The 16,929-nt window shown below is 32.5% G+C and overlaps 1 protein-coding gene across 1 annotated transcript in view; it reads left to right on the top strand.

The window, feature by feature from the left end:
- The first annotated feature begins 2,059 nt into the window (after positions 1 to 2,059).
- LOC139494399 (uncharacterized) overlaps positions 2,060 to 16,929 on the top strand; it is a 29,762-nt gene continuing 14,892 nt past the window's right edge. The window contains exons 1-10 of the mRNA XM_071282562.1: positions 2,060 to 2,066; positions 3,579 to 3,722; positions 5,729 to 5,808; positions 9,203 to 9,283; positions 11,107 to 11,242; positions 12,589 to 12,686; positions 14,127 to 14,198; positions 14,863 to 15,025; positions 15,449 to 15,610; positions 16,424 to 16,506. Of these exons, the coding sequence (XP_071138663.1) occupies positions 2,060 to 2,066; positions 3,579 to 3,722; positions 5,729 to 5,808; positions 9,203 to 9,283; positions 11,107 to 11,242; positions 12,589 to 12,686; positions 14,127 to 14,198; positions 14,863 to 15,025; positions 15,449 to 15,610; positions 16,424 to 16,506 (1,026 nt within the window). The remainder of the gene's footprint in view (positions 2,067 to 3,578; positions 3,723 to 5,728; positions 5,809 to 9,202; positions 9,284 to 11,106; positions 11,243 to 12,588; positions 12,687 to 14,126; positions 14,199 to 14,862; positions 15,026 to 15,448; positions 15,611 to 16,423; positions 16,507 to 16,929) is intronic.

The following is a 16,929-nucleotide window of genomic DNA, read 5'->3' as shown; positions in this document are numbered from 1 at the left end:
AAATGTCTACACGTTTTGCCAAATACAGCTAAGGTGATCTATGCCTGAGGTAGAAAAGTCTTAGTAATTCAAAAATTTCAAAAATTTGTAGACAGTAAATTTTTAAAATATAACCATATCAATGACAATTCATGTCAGCACAACAAGTGCTGACTACTTGGCTTGTGATACCCTCTGTGAAATAAATCTCCACCAGCAGTGGCATCGACCGACTTGTTATCATCATAGATACCAGGACTAAATTTAGTACATACGCTAGACGCGCGTTTCGTCTAAAAAAGACTAATCACTAACGCTCGAATCCAAAAAAGTTAAAAAAAGACAAATAAAGTACGAAGTTGAAGAGCATTGGGAACCAAAATCCTAAAAGTTTTGCCAAATACAGCTAAGGTGATCTATGCCTGAGGTAGAAAAGCCTTAGTAATTCAAAAAATTCAAATATTTGTACACAGTAAATTTATGAATATAACCGTTTTCTGAATATTTTACCGATTTTGTTTGTTTTGTTAACGCATTGTAGTAAAATAACGGAATTTGATGCAACTGTCATAAAAGTTAGAGGTTAAGCGCTATAAAATCAGGTTCAATCCATGATTTCCTACATTTGAAAATGCATGTACCAAGTTAGGAAGATGACAGTTGCTATCCATTCGTGTTATGTGTTTTATTCTTCGATTTTTCCATTTAATTAGTGACTTTCCGTTTTGAATTTTCCGCGGAATTCTGTATTTTTGTTATTGTACTTTTTAAATATACCATTGGAAATTATGTGTAAAACACACACTTATCAACCTAACATTAATATTTTCTCAAGAATAGATTTGAGCATTTAAAAAGTGTGTACGTGTTGTTTATCCTTAACGTTATTCCATGCAGTGTGTCGTACGTTAGGTTAGAAACAGTAACTATATGCCATACTCGATTCATAATTATTACCGCATTTGTCCTGTTCATCTTAAAAGAATACAATAATCTAAACCACGGAGATATGATAATAGTAGCAATACATTCAAGCACATTTCAATTATCCTCCCAAATAAATACGCTAATTAGTACAATGTCTGCCATATTTAATTTTACTGGAATAGGGCTTTCAAAGACTTAAAATCAATCAAAAATGAAATTTAAATAAATTAAAAAGTTGCACATAACAATTGTTTTTATTATACTTCGTGTCAAAATGCCAGATTTTGATTGGCTAATACGAGAGTGTCAATTTACTCTATTACCCTTCATGGAGACGCTCGATGAAGTGTGCACTTTATTAAATACGACTCTATCCTATGACATATACTCTATCACCCTTCACAGAGACGCTTGATCTAGTGTGCGCTTTATTAAATACGAATCTATCTTTTGGCAAATACTCTATTACCCTTGACGGAGACGTTTGATCAAGTGTGCGCTTTATTAAATACGGAAGGTTATGTACAAGATGTCATAGTTTATTACTTTGAATTTCAAATTTAATCGACAGTAATAACAGAACATTCAGTATAATAAATTAAATAACACATATCTGAGAGGATCATTATTATAACATATTTTTACATACCAGCCTTCGATATTGGACTGACTTAAGTATACTTTCCGCCATTTTAAATGTTACCGAAAGAGAGACATTATTTTTCCAATGCCTCCTTATCTGAAATCAAAGAGTAATATTAGAGAAAGCTTTGTGCCAAGTTAGATGCTTGTAGCAGGATGTGCACACTTTTTCATGAAGCCGCCGTACTATACCGTCTATGTTTCGGTACATTGTCATTTGTCAAAAAACAATCCATTTACTACATCATTTATTATTAGTAGATAGGAAGAGGTGATGTGAGTGTCAACGACACAACTCTCCATCCAGATAATAATTTATAAATTAAAGTAAACTCATTTTATATAAGAATTATTTCAGACGGATCTTTTTCTCGTTTGATATGTTCCAATTAACAGAACGATATGCAGTAGTTTTATTTTAATGGTTATCATAATAGATTTTGGTCTTATCTAGGTTATCCTGACTTTTCTTATGACCAATGCTATCATAATTCATAAACTGATAGACATAATGACACGTAAGTCTGAACGTTTCATAAAGAGCTCTTGTTTCTACATGTGCAACTATCTTCAATGTAATAAGTAAATCACAATTGTTTGTATAAATGAAAAAATATGTTGCATTGTTGTTTCGGTTTGTTGATGCACTTCAGTGTTTCTGATCATTCGTCGTTTTCCTCTTGTATTTGGTGTGTTCACCTTTGTTTTAGTTTGTAACACGGATGTGTTTTCTCTCAATCGATATATTATTTTTGAACAGCGGTATAATACTTTTCCCATTATTTCTAAACACAATCAGAAAACATGTTGTTTATATTTAGAATGTTTAAATGAGGAACGAAAGATACCAAAGGGACAGTCAAACTCATAAATCTAAAACAAACTGATAACGCTTTGGCTAAAAATGGAAAAAAAAAGACAAACAAACAGCACATATGACACAACATAGAACACTAAAGACTTAAAAAACACGAACCCCACCAAAAAACTAGGGGTGATCTCAGGTGCTCCGGAAAGGGAAGCAGATCCTGCTGCACATGTGGCACCCGTCGTGTTGCTTATGTGCTAACAAATCCGGTAAATAGTCTAACTCGGTAGGTCACATCTATGAAAGGGAAGGGGGTTGTAGTTACGACGTAAGGAACATATCCGATATCATTTGTGAAACGGTTATTCCATAACGGTCAACCAACTTGTGATGGCGTCCGTAAAATTTACGAAGGGATGAATTCAACTTCACCATTTGGAACTCTTGGTTTAATAGCTTCCTTGTGAGCAGCAACCCTGTATCATGAAAATCATGATAGAAAATGCAATCACGGGATTATCGTATCAATTGAGAGATATATACCCCGCATGCAGGTGCTGCGGTTTCACTTAATATGTTTAACCCCACCGCATTTTTGGGCCTGTCCAAAGTCAGGAGCCTCTGGCCTTTGTTTGACGTTCATTTCAACTGAATTGGTACACATTTTTATTTAGGGACCAGCTCTGTCCTACCTCCTGGTTTAGGATTCTATCGTTGCGTTGGAGTTTTATTGGTGCAGTTCGGCTAAAATCTGCTCTTTGGTCTGGTTATTGTCTTTTGACATTATTCTCCATTTCAAATCTCAATTTTATTAAAAAGAATTATGTTGTAAAAATTCTGTTCCTAGATTTTTTTGTTATCGTAGATAATTGTTGCTTTATCCTTAAGGATTTTCGCTGCTCAGTTTCAAAATAAGTAACTTTTCATAAAACTAGTATATATTGATAGGGAACAAATTGAAGAATAAAAAAAAAATATAAAAATAAGTGTCAATTTGCCTGTTTTCGAGATATTAACCTTTGAAATTTTGGCGGGAAAATGTTCTCTCTTGATTTTTCACAGCTTTATCATTCAACAGTTAATGTTCTCAAATTCAATTTAAAAATGAATAAGATTTTATAAGACTTTTACAAAATACTTATAATTATACATGTAAAAGATTTATAAAAAAAAATGGGGGTTCATAGGCAATTTTTTTATGCATTTTAATGGTTAAAACCAGAGGATTCCGAAAATCTGACAAAAAATCTAAAGCATGACAAGCAAACATCATTAAATCGTGGTTGTACTTACTGTAATTGTAACTTTTATACCCCTATAGGTATATGTTTGTTGATAATTATCAGCTTTGTCGTGAGATCATCCAGTGAGTATACTTGTATCGTAGTTATTGGTGTTAGTCTATTCTGTCAACGAACTAAGCTTTTCTTCTTTCAATTAAATATGACTATTTTGTTCTATATCTAAATTACATCCTCATATAATGGAATTTCGTGCTATTAAGGGGGCTCGCGGGTATAATTTTTTTTTAATATTAGATTTCGGTGTATTTTTTTATAAATGAACTTTATCATATACTTAATAGAAAAATGAAATAAAAAATGGGGTCACCGTTCATTTAAACTCACAATCTGCCTCCGAAAGAAGGATTCATTTTTGTTCAGTCACCACTTCAGTTAAATCATGTTTATCTATTATATAGTCATTTTATAAAGTTAACTGTTTGTAAAAGTATGAATTATTCTATATAATAAGAATGTTCTTGTCCTATGCGGATAACCCTGGCCGTATTGGTCACAACTTTTTGAAACTTTTGGTCCTCAGTGCTATTCAACTTTGTTCTTGTTTTGTCATTCAAAGTTTTTTTTTCATCTCAGCGTCAATGGTTTTCCTTGTGTAGACGTAACGCACGTCTGGCGTATTACATTTTTGACCTGGTACCTTTTGTTGGCTGTTATTCGTTTCTTTCTATGTCCTGTAATTTCTCCCATTTTAATTTGTATTATAGTTCTGTCGTGTAATGTTGTCATGTTGATGTTATAATTAACATTGTCATTAAAACGGGAGGTATGGCATGTCACAAAACCAGGTTCAACCTAACATTTAATTCTAAAAATGTAGTTCGTTACTGTGTGTGTTACATTTTAATGTTGTGTTTCTGTTGTGTCGTGGTTCTCTTGTGTTTGGTGCGTTTCCCTCAGTTTTAGTTTGTAACCCGGTTATGTCTTTTCTCTATCGATTTATGAATTTCGAACAGTAATACTACTGTTGCCTTTATTTTGTTAATGTCTTTTTTTCTGTTGAACCAATTAAAGACATAGAGGTAATGTCGAAATAAAAAAAGAACTGAATTATAGAAAGCGCTTACATTTTACATTGAATAATGGTCAGCGTTGACTAAACAAAGATATTTCACTTTTGATGCCGAAAAAATGGCATTTGTGCACCAAAGGTAGATAATTTGGACCCTTTCCAATGCTTTAAGCATTTTAGAAGTCTTCTGGGGCCAAACCGACCTGATTTTTTGGTTGATTTTTGTAACGTATTAAAAAGTAATAACTAATAGTGTAATAAATAAAATTTGTAATAAAAAAAAATAATTTGAATTTTTTGCTGAAATTTTTGTACCCACGAGCCTCCTCAAGCATGCATTATAACGTCACAGTTTCTATTCTAAAATAACTCATAGTACATATACAAATTCATACGACGTACACAAACATATGATCTGACAAGGGAGTGAGGTGATTGCAATGTGTAATCGTAATCGATTAGAACTAATTGCAACTTTCCAAGTAATCGACAGTAATCTGTAATCGTAATGTAATCGATTACAGAAAAAAAAATTATCGTGTAATCATTGATTGCTTTTCGATTACATTTCGATTACTTTAGTTATATAGTTTTATAGAATAGAACTTAGTTTAAATGAGAGAAAAAAATATTAAGTACTTTATTTTATGGTACAGGTAAAATAAAATGTAGAAATAGGACATGAGATCCAATTTCTTATTAAGTTTTATGTTTTTCTCACACTTGCCTTAGGTTAGACCAAAATTCGTGTTAAAATAAGTGACCAATAAATCACCGAAATTGTGAATAGCATGAGTTCTCTGAGTTTTCTTATGCCCCAACAATAAAACAATGCCAAATTAAATGCAAACTGATTAAAATTCATAAAAATGATTATGGACAATAAATATGTAAGATAGGTTCATTGCGAATGACCGAATGAAATTGTTGCAATTTAGCTATGATCATAATTTCGAGATTTATTTCAGTATAATTTGTTGGCTCCGATGATAATGTATTATGTTCTTAAATAAATAATGACTGTAAAAGTGACAGTCTAAAGACTTTCTTTTTTTTCAGTTGCAATAATTTGTCTTGACTGTAGACGTATACCACAGCCATACGATTGTACAACTGTTACTGAGTGTAGTACAAACGAGGTATTATGTTATAATTGTTGATTTTTTTTTTATTAAATCATGTTAAATTTGAAAACACTTGAGTAATTGCATGTGTCTAAAGCGTTTTTGGAGTTACCTTGAACAAGAATGCTCAAAGCTTCATGACCGAAAACACATTATATTCATTTTTTAAGCATTTTTTTATTTTTAAGTTTTGTAATGATACATGTAATACAGGTTGCTAAACTTTACAAATTAATTAGTAAAATATAGATTGCAATTTATGGCAACTTGTCAGTAGGCGAAGTAATGTTCATCAACAATAAACAATACTAGTATTCAATTATCTGTAAGCACTACAGGAGTTTAGGTCGTTATAACACAAGTAGAATTGTAATATTTAATGCACATAAAAACCGTGCCTGAGGAAGATATATTCACCCAAGAAAAATGATATTTCATGAGGGCATCGTAGGAGAATAATACTACCTTAGATTGCGAACAAATGTCTCAAAGCCAAGGAAATATGTTTTGGTCAACTGCTTTTACTTTTTTCAAATTCCTAAACTTTAAATTGTAATTTAAATATTTTAGCTTACCCGTTTTCGTATTATATAAGCAATAAATATCAATATGTGTTCCATTTTGTTTTGAACACAAAAAAACTATAATATCACTTTTTTAGTTATAATTATTAAGTTTTGTTCTAGGTGAAGAAGTCTTAAATGAGTGTTTTACCTATCACAATGTACATACAGTGGAATAATGATTATTTATTCCCGAAAGATAACACTGTGATATTAAAAATATTAAAATACGCCAACGTGAAACATATTTTTTGGTGCGGAATGCGTCGTTAAAATTAGTACCTAATTTGGTTTTTAAGTCGATTTTATGTACCCTTGTGTTGCTTCAATGCTAAACATATGGAAATTTTATAGAAAATCCACAGTCTTAACTGCATGCATTAATCCTATATCTATCAGTCATCAAATTGCCAAATATGATAAAACAAGGATGAAGACTGTGGATTTTCTATAAAATTTCCATATGTTTAGCATTGAAGCAACACAAGGGTACATAAATTTAAGGTTTATGTACTTTTCTATAGCCATTTTTGTACGAATTTTTTAAACATCAATTGTATCAAAACTACAGATATAATGAATAATAGAGAAAGGCCTTTTTGAACATATACTAGGGGGGAACTTGATGCAAAGCATTATTATTTACTGTTGCATTGCATTTAATAGAAAAAATGTACTTTGTGGCAAATAAACCACGATTATTATAGAAAATCCACAGCCTTTAATAAAGAGATTTTTGTTATAAAAATTAAAGCATAGATTACTCACTTGCTTTTCTATGATGTGCTAGTGGTTTTTTTTTACAAAAAGTTCTAACCAACCTGTAAATTCCAAAATACCTCGTGCAGAGTAACTAAAGTCGAGCGAACCATAAAAGTTGTATTTGATTTGGTCCATATTTTTAGCTCACCGGGCCTAAAAGGCCAAGTGAGCTTTTCTCATCACTTAGCGTCCGTCGTCCGTCGTCGTCGTTAACTTTTACAAACATCTTCTCCTCTGAAACTACTAGGCCAAATTAAACCAAACTTGGCCACAATCATCATTGGGGTATCTAGTTTAAAAAATATGTCCAATGACCCGGCCAACCATCCAAGATGGCCGCCATGGCTAAAAATAGAACATAGGGGTAAAATGCAGTTTTTTGCTTATAACTCAAAAACCAAAGCATTTAGAGCAAATCTGTCTGGATTAGAATTGTTAAACAGGTGAAGATCTATCTGCCCTGAAATTTTTAGATGAATCGGATAACCCGTTGTTGGGTTGCTGCCCCTGAATTAGTAATTTTAAGGAAATTTTGCTGTTTTTGGTTATTATCTTGAATATTATTATAGATAGATATTAACAGTAAACAGCAATAATGTTCAGCTTTTGGGTTATTAGTTTAAAAAATGTGTCTGGTGACCCGGCCATTAAACCAAGATGGCCACCATGGCTAAAAATAGAACATGGGGTAAAATGCAGTTTTTGGCTTATAACTCAAAACCCTAAGCTTTTATAGCAAATCTGACATGGGGTGACATTGTTTATCAGTTCAAGATCTATCTGCTCTGAAATTTTCAGATGAATCGGACAACCCGTTGTTGGGTTGCTGGCCCTGAATTAGTAATTTTAAGGAAATTTTGCTCTTTTTGGTTATTATCTTGAATATTATTATAGATAGAGATAAACTATAAACAGCAATAATGTTCACCAAAGTAAGATTTACAAATAAGTCAACATGACTGAAATAGTCAGTTGACCCCTTTAGGAGTTATTGCCCTTTATAGTCAATTTTTAACCATTTTTCGTAAATCTTAGTAATCTTTTACAAAAATCTTCTCCTCTGAAACTACTTGGCTAAATTAATCCAAACTTGGCCACAATCATCTTTTGGGTTAGTAGTTCGAAAAATGTGTCCGGTGACTCGGCCATCCAACCAAGATGGCCGCCATGGCTAAAAATAGAACATGGGGTAAAATGCAGTTTTTGACTTATAACTCAAAACCCAAAGCATTTAGAGCAAATCTGACATGGGGTAAAATTGTTTATCAGGTCAACATTTATCTGCTCTGAAATTTTTAGATGAATCGGACAACCGGTTGTTGGGTTGCTGACCCTGATTTGTTAGTTTTAAGGGAATTTTGTTGTTTTTGGTCATTATCTTGAACATTATTATTGATAGAGATAAACTGTAAACAACAATAATGTTCAGCAAAGTAAGATTTACAAATAATTCAACATGACCGAAATGGTCAATTGACCCCCTTAGGAGTTATTGTTCTTTATAGTCAATTTTTAACAATTTTCATAAAATTTGTAAATTTTTACTAACATTTTCCACTGAAACTAATGGGCCAAGTTCATTATAGATAGAGATAATTTTAAGCAGCAAGAATGTTCAGTAAAGTAAGATGTACAAACACATCACCATCACCAAAACACAATTTTGTCATGAATCCATCTGCTTCCCTTAATATTCACATAGACCAAGGTGAGCGACACAGGATCTTTAGAGCCTCTAGTTTTTTGTTCTAACCAATAACTACATTAATAAACTTGTTTTAAGGAAATCAATGCTAGCACTGCATGCATTAATCCTATATCTATCAGTCATCAAATTGCCAAATATGATAGAACAAGGATGAAGACTGTGGATTTTCTATAAAATTTCCATATGTTTAGCATTGAAGCAACACAAGGGTACATAATCCTTAAGTATTAAAATGAAAATAGTATTGCCATTTCTTACTGATCTATCAGTTTTGCTAACGTTTATGGGTATGTATGTTGATTTTTTTACGATAAAGATAAAGAATATAAGATACAATGTTCTATAGTTTTTCATTTCCATTGTATCAACGTTTCAGGTGTGTTATACAGAGAAATATGAAACCAGTAACGGACAAAAAACTTGGCATTTATACAATGTTGGATGCAAACCACTCAATGTAAGTAACCGTTTAACAATGTAAGCTTGAATGTATGTTTATAAGGTAGATTTCAGGTGTCATATTCCTGACTTCGTACGGGAAATTTCTTATGTCGAAAATAGTGGATTAAACCTGGTTTTATAGCTAGCTAAACCTCTCACGTGTATGGGAATATAATAGCACGGCGACAAATTATGTCATCTTTAGGTCTTTGCAGATGGCTAATCGAAGGGAAGACAATGATTACCAAATATTCCAAGAAGAAATATAAAAAGATAAAAGATTTTATTTCATTGAACATTCAAATTATTATAAGCATTCAATTAGAAATGAGGCATATTATAACACAAATTTAAAGGATGATGATTTCAACATTGAAGATATATTTTTGGACTTTGGACTGCTTACCCTTACAGCGTACCTTCATTTTGTGTGTTTTTATACATTTGTGTTTCTTTGAAACGTTCGATTCATGTGGGTTTTTTTTATGTCGTCTGCTTCTTTTGCCTTTCGTCGATTTTTTTCTTTTGCTGTATATCATAATGAAATGATGACTCACTATATAGTAGGTAACTGTGTTTTATAATAGGATAATTTTTTTATGTCGTGAATGATTTATCAAGAAGGTTTATATGGTGTGTAGTTCATAAAGACGGAAACACAACAACACACAGAACACATTTGATAGTTCAATGTATGTAGATATAAGAAGATGTGGTATGAGTGCCAATTAGAAAACTTTACATTCAAGACAGAATTTGTAAAATAAACCAACTTTTGTCAAGCTCGGAATTGCCGACAATCTAGAAATAAGACACTAGTTTCAAGAGAACCATCAGTATCAATCGGCAAATCAACTGGTAAAATCAAAATACAAATAATTATCATTTAGTAAAGAACACGTGTAGCACTTAAAGTATACCAGTCAACCAAAGAAACGATCCACAACTTTGGACTCAAACTTATCATAAAATGTAATACATAGGACAAACTGTAATATTATTCAATTAACATTCATTTACAACACAAATGCATTAAATAATCTGACAAAATTGAAAAGTTAGAAAATAGAGAGTTATATTGAACACATGGGTTACATTTACTTTGCCGAAAATGATGAAAAAGTGGGCATTTAATTTCGAAGATGAGATTCAAGTATTCAAATATCTGCAAAGGCTTTCCAAATTGTAAATAAACCACGTAACGGTTTCGTTTTAAAGTTTTAAGTTCTTATATTGATTTTTTAATATTTGGATGAAAATACGATTTTTGAAATTAAAAAATTAAAACATTTTATATTAAGAGTTTTACCGTAAAATAACGCTTTGTAAAATTATACCAATTGGACAGATATTTACTTCGGTGCAGTGAATCCAATTTCATTATGAAAGGAAAATACATTGCCTTGTATCTTTTCTTTTGTTGACTGGTAGATTATAAATGTTTTACTCCTATGAAGTTTGTGACCAGGATTTGTATTCGCTCGATCAATTTATTATATTACTATTTAAAAAGAGGTATACTACTGTTGCCTTTGTTTATCCTACATCATGTTTATTCTTTTACTCATTTAGATATAAAATCGCATTGTGCTTATTATACATGTTATACAATGCAATCGGCAGCTGAACCTTGAATACATTTAGATTCTTAAACATTTAACAGAATGACACCATTTTTAATTCTGCAATGTCATGAGTATTGTTTACAGACTGAATACGTGATAATTGAAGAAAAATTCAACATCGGAAGACATATTATTGTTTGTAACCAGATTCACGTATTTTTTTACTGTTAAATATTATTGTGAGTAATTTTTGTTTTCCCATTCATCATTTAAGAGTTGCACCTCATCAGGCCCACGTTTACCTGTAGTCGGAAAACGGAGTGCTAGAAAAAGCATAGATACGACCACATGTCATGAATGCTGTAGTGACAGGAATATCTGTAATTTGGAAGGTCACTGTGGTTCTGCAAGTAGGCTATTTTAATATTTAAGTATTATCAGTTAAACAAAACAAATATAGACATCAAACCAAAATTGTCAAATTGTTAACTTCAATGATTACGAAAAATTTGTCAATAAACGTATAGCAACAAACAATCGTTAATCATTTGGGTGTGTATCGGAATAAATGTTGCTGACTACGCGGTATGGGGTTTGCTCATTGTTGAAGGCCGTACGGTGACCTATAGTTGTTAATGTCTGTGTAATTTTGGTCTTTTGTGGATAGTTGTCTCATTGGCAATCATACCATATCTTCTTTTTTATGTTGTTAATTATAAAAAAAAAATAGGAAGTTGTTTTATTCTTTCAACACGACTGTGATGTATGTTTGCAATACAAAAGGTGTTACATTCACCTTTAATAAAACAAAAAAAGGAGGTGTGATAAGAGACAACTATCCATTATAATTGTAATTTCAAACGTAGTGAATGTAAGCAAATATACACTACCGCTACGGCCTTTGACAATTTGAAAACCCATACCGTAAAGTCTGCTTCAAAATGTGTGTTTGGGTTGCTTGAAAATAAAATTGAGAAAGGAAATGGGGAATTTGTCAACGCGACAACAACCCGACTATAGTGTAGACAACAGCCGAAGTCCACCAATGGGTCGTCAATGTAGTGAGAATCTCCCGCACCCGTAAGCGTCTTTCAGCTGGCCCCTTAAAAATATGTATACTAGTACAGTGACAATGGACGTCATACTAAACTCCGAATATACACAAGAAACTAAAATCAAAAATCATACAAGACTAACATATTTACCATATTTTGGGAATTTTACTACAAACAAGGGTAATACATATTAGGTTAGTATAGTTATAATCCAGGTTTAACCCACCATTTTCAATGAAAAATGTCAGTACAAATGCAAAAATATGAGTGTGTTGTTGTTTTAAACTCTTTTCGTTGGTTGATACATTGATTTTGTCTGTTTAAATTTTCTTTACTTGGAGATATTTATTATTTAGAGAGGTTTTATAGCAATCGTTGTCGCTTTCTTCTATCAAATTTACATTTAGTTGCTCGACTGACTGATATCTGTAACATTTGAACAGTTATTATAAATCATATAAGTAGCAGCTATATATATGTCACCGTTTCGATGAAAAGATATGTTGACGAATAGTGCGTCAGACTTATAAATTAACAAGCCTTGTACACATGTTGCATGATGTGTTTTTTCCATCTAAGCTATACAATTATTTATGGTAGGTTTATATGAAATACGGAGACGAGTTATGATTGCCAATGAAACAACTCTCCACCACAGCTCAAATGATAGTTTTATATGTACATTTTTAAACATGTTTTAGATTTTCCCAAGCCGTTTGGGTCAACTTTATGCTATGACTGTCCTTTAAGTAAAAATTCGAACACTTGTAACCAGTTGACATTATGTGACAGCGATTCGGTAAGTTTGTTTGTATATTTATTGATTCCTTTAAAGAAAAAGATATATATAGTAGGTAAAAAAAAGATAAAATGAGGTCTTATGACAAGATTTGCAGTTTCTAAACAAGGTAAATGTATTTAAAGTCAAAAGAAACGAGTGACGTGAAAAATAATGTTTATCCAATTCTTGAACCAATGCATGTATATATCATAAACTTAGTCCTCTGTGCACATTTTTATCATTTTTTACGCAAATATATCGTATAATCGTAATTTTTTTTCTCTCTGTCTGCTATGATTTAACAAATATGGCTACTCATTAAATGCCGTGTTTTGAAGCCGAAGTTTACCGATTGTCACCTTATAGTAAATAATCAACAAAAAGCATGGGTATTTAGCACGTGTTTAACATATACAATCAAGTAATTGTTTATTTTAATGACAGATTCATGCGTATTGCTATCACCGGATTTTTACGAGGAGGGTTACGCTTATGCATACGGAAAATATGTCGGCGAATTGCTTCCTGGCAGCAAGCAATTAAAAATAAGTAAACTTCTTCTAAATGCGGACAAATTAAAGAATTTTCCTCAGAAAAAAGTATATGTACATAAGTTGTATAATGAAAACTATCCATTTAGTTTTTAAAACTATATGCATATTTTTTTTTAATTTGAGGTTACATATGACTTTAACCTCCGGGTTTGAAGTCCTATTGGTGGCTTTCGACTGTTTTCTGCTCTATGGTCGGGTTGTTGTCGTTTTATATGTACATTCTCCATTTACATTCTCAATTGTATTAAGGTAGTACAGGTATATACCGTCATCTTGAGTTTTACACTAGTAAAAAAATCGGTCTAATGTTTTGCCAAAATCTGCAAATTTCGAGACAGATTTTCAATTTTAATGGTTACACTGTTTATTTAGATAAAGAAAACTTGGTTAGTCATTGTATTATCGAAAATGTTTTTACAAATACCAACTATTTGTGCTTTCAGAATTACTTTTTCAAATAAGCCATTTATTTGTTTATGGGGAGATTACTTTTTTAGATTAAATGAGATCTTTTGATTATATTTCCAGTTGCTAAACAAGGTCAATGAACTTAAACAGGAAAAGATTATGTTATACTTGATGGTTAGACTATCGAGGTTTTTTGGGGAGTTTACATGCACAAATGTGAACTTCAAAAGCCCCCCTCCCCTTTTTCCCCAGGCTAACAGTCAGATGCAAAACTAAACACCTGTTAGATTTCCTTTCGTTCAAAAAATTAGAAAAAAGACAACATGAATCTGCAAAAAATAACGAAAATTCCAATAAAAAAAGGAAAAGAGAACACGATGACATTAAATAAATGTAAAGGTATGTAAATTAACAGATTTTGAATATTTTCATGTCAACAAACCCCTTACCTTAAACCTGAAATTTTCAATTTAAATTTGCATTTTTCATATTACAGGCATGCTCTATAAAACAAACACGAAATCTGCTGGGTGAACCTCGTTGGATGCATGGTTGTTCACAGAAATCGGTATGTTGCATCTACTGTATATTCATTAAGTGTTAGTTGAATGCCATTTGCGTGGATTCCGTGGATATAGGTGAACCACTGACTTAAATGTTCAACAAATGACAAGTTATCTGAAGGCTGGTATCCAGATTTCAAAAAACCTGTTAACTTAACATCTACGCAGTAAATGTGTCCACAGTAGAAATATTTCAAGGAATAGAGTGACAAGGAACTGATATGATAGCTATATGTATGTATCAAAAAATTAGTGACACAATATAACACCCAAAATAAGGATGGCATGTTCCTATTTCATTTAAAATCTCAAAGTCATAGTTCAACTTAAATGTTACATTGTTAAACTCAACTGAAATAGCTATCTTTTAAAATAAATGCATTTCAGCATAAATAGATCCCTAGGTGTTAGTATATCTTGTTCCTGGATTATGTAATACTTGCCACGTGTAATCAACAAACAGCGCTTTTTGGCGCACTTATTCATGATCACTGTTGAAGAACACAAATATTTTGAATACTCAACATTCTTTACGCATACAATAAAATCAAGACGTCACTTTGTTAAGTATGCAGTACTCTGATTTCATCCAGAAAAACTATATTGATACTATTCGGGCTATATGGGAAAATTTATATCACACTTAACATAAAACAAATGATTTTTCAGCAATGTTCAACAATTGCACACATTAATCCTCAGGGAATCTGTTCATTTTGTTGTGACACGGAATTATGTAACCGTAACTGTATCATCAAATCAACAGTAGCTACTCCCCCATCCACACCTACTACAGCTACTACAACTATGGAGCCAACAACACCTATTTCTTGTAAGTACCATCAAAATCAACAATAGCTCCTCCTCCAACCACAACTACTACAAATATGGCTTCAAAAACGCCTATTTCTCGTAAGTACCATCAAATCATCAATAGCTCCTCCTCTAGCCATAACTACTACAATACTACAACTATGGCGCCAACAACGCCTATTCCTCGTAAGTACCATCGAATCAACAATAGCTCCTCCAACCATAACATCTACAACTACTACAACTATGGCTCATACTACACCTTTTCGTCATAAGTATCATCATATCAGCAAAAGCTCCTCCTTTACCCACTCCTACTACAACTACTACAATTATGGCTCCAACTACACCTTTTCCTCGTAAGTACCTTCAAATCAACAATAGCTCCTCCTACAACCACATCTATTACAACTATGGCGCCAACAACACCTATTCCTTGTAGGTACTATCAAATCAACAATAGCTCTTCCTACAACCACAACTACTACAACAATGGCTTCAAAAACGCATATTACTCATCAGTACCATCAAATCAATATAGCTCCTCCTCCAACCACAACTACTACAACTACTACAACTATGGCGCCAACAACGCCTATTCCTCGTAAGTACCATCAAATCAACAATAGCTTCTCCCCAAACCACACCTACTACAACTTTGGCGCCAGCAACGCCTGTTCCTCGTCAGTACCATCAAATCAACCATAGCTCCTCCTCCAACTAAAACTACTACAACTGTGGCGGCAACAACGCCTATTCCTCGTAAGTACCATCAAATCAACAATAGCTTCTCCCCCAACCACAACTACTACAACTACAACAACTCTGGCGCCAACAATATATATGTGATGTTACGTACAACATTTGAAAAAAATTATTGCTATTGTTATATACAATGAATGGGTTTGCTTCTCGTGTGTTTACTAACATTTAAACTTTGGAGATGTCTGTAACGTATATTTCACTGTCGCAAATCGAGTTCACCTAGCGACGCCTAGAGAGGCTAGGCAAACGTATATTTGCGACAATAGAATAGTTTCACGAAGGCAGACCTTAAAACACAATACAGTTATCTTCATTCTAATGCAACGTTTTAACATAAATTCCATTTGATAAATATTTTGGTTTAAAAAAGACCATCAATGAAAAAGTCCATGGAACTGTAAAACATAAATACTAGACGTAATCATACTTGTTGTACGAATTTAAATGGGTTCAATGTTGACAAACAGGAAATTCTGAGGCACAAAATGTGTTGGTTTTTTTTTTTGAGAAATTCCATACCAAACAAATTTAGAATTAAAACTCCGGACTTGTAGAACGTGGAATCTAACCCTTCAAATATTTTTCAACGTCCATAAATATAATTGTTACACACGAATTGCATTATCATCATTTTTGTCATTTATATTTGCAGATGCTAAAATACGATGCCTTGAAGGTGTTCGTTTAACGTCGCCACTTGATACTTCTATTGTTACAGAATGTGGCGACCATGAGGTAAATGCATTGCAGTTTTAAATACTTTGACCTTGAACATCACTGAGGACATTTATTATCAAAATGCGCATCTGGTGTAAAAACAAATGGTATCATTAAGCATCTGCTGGTGGACTGTTAGTTCCCTAGTTTATCACCGGCACAAAACAACAAAATATGGATATTGTGTCCTTTAAAATGCTGTTACAAAATGTTTAAATACTTTTTATTTAAAAATGAGTCTTCCTCATTCGAAGATCTTATTCCTTCCCCAGCTGTTGTTGCACCTTCTTCCAAATGTTTTTGTCACGAGCATGGTGAATTTGATAAATAGAAAATTGGTGCCATTATTGTTTAAACTGTATCGGATCTATTTTGAATTCGAATCCAACAAGGAAATGATTTGGAGAATCCAAAACTACACTTGACCAATTGAATATTAAA

The sequence above is a fragment of the Mytilus edulis genome, chromosome 11 (genome assembly GCF_963676685.1).
Source record: "Mytilus edulis chromosome 11, xbMytEdul2.2, whole genome shotgun sequence".
In the NCBI taxonomy this organism is placed as follows: domain Eukaryota; kingdom Metazoa; phylum Mollusca; class Bivalvia; order Mytilida; family Mytilidae; genus Mytilus; species Mytilus edulis.
Note: the sequence above shows the minus strand (reverse complement) of the source record. Positions and strands in the feature narration are given on the sequence as shown.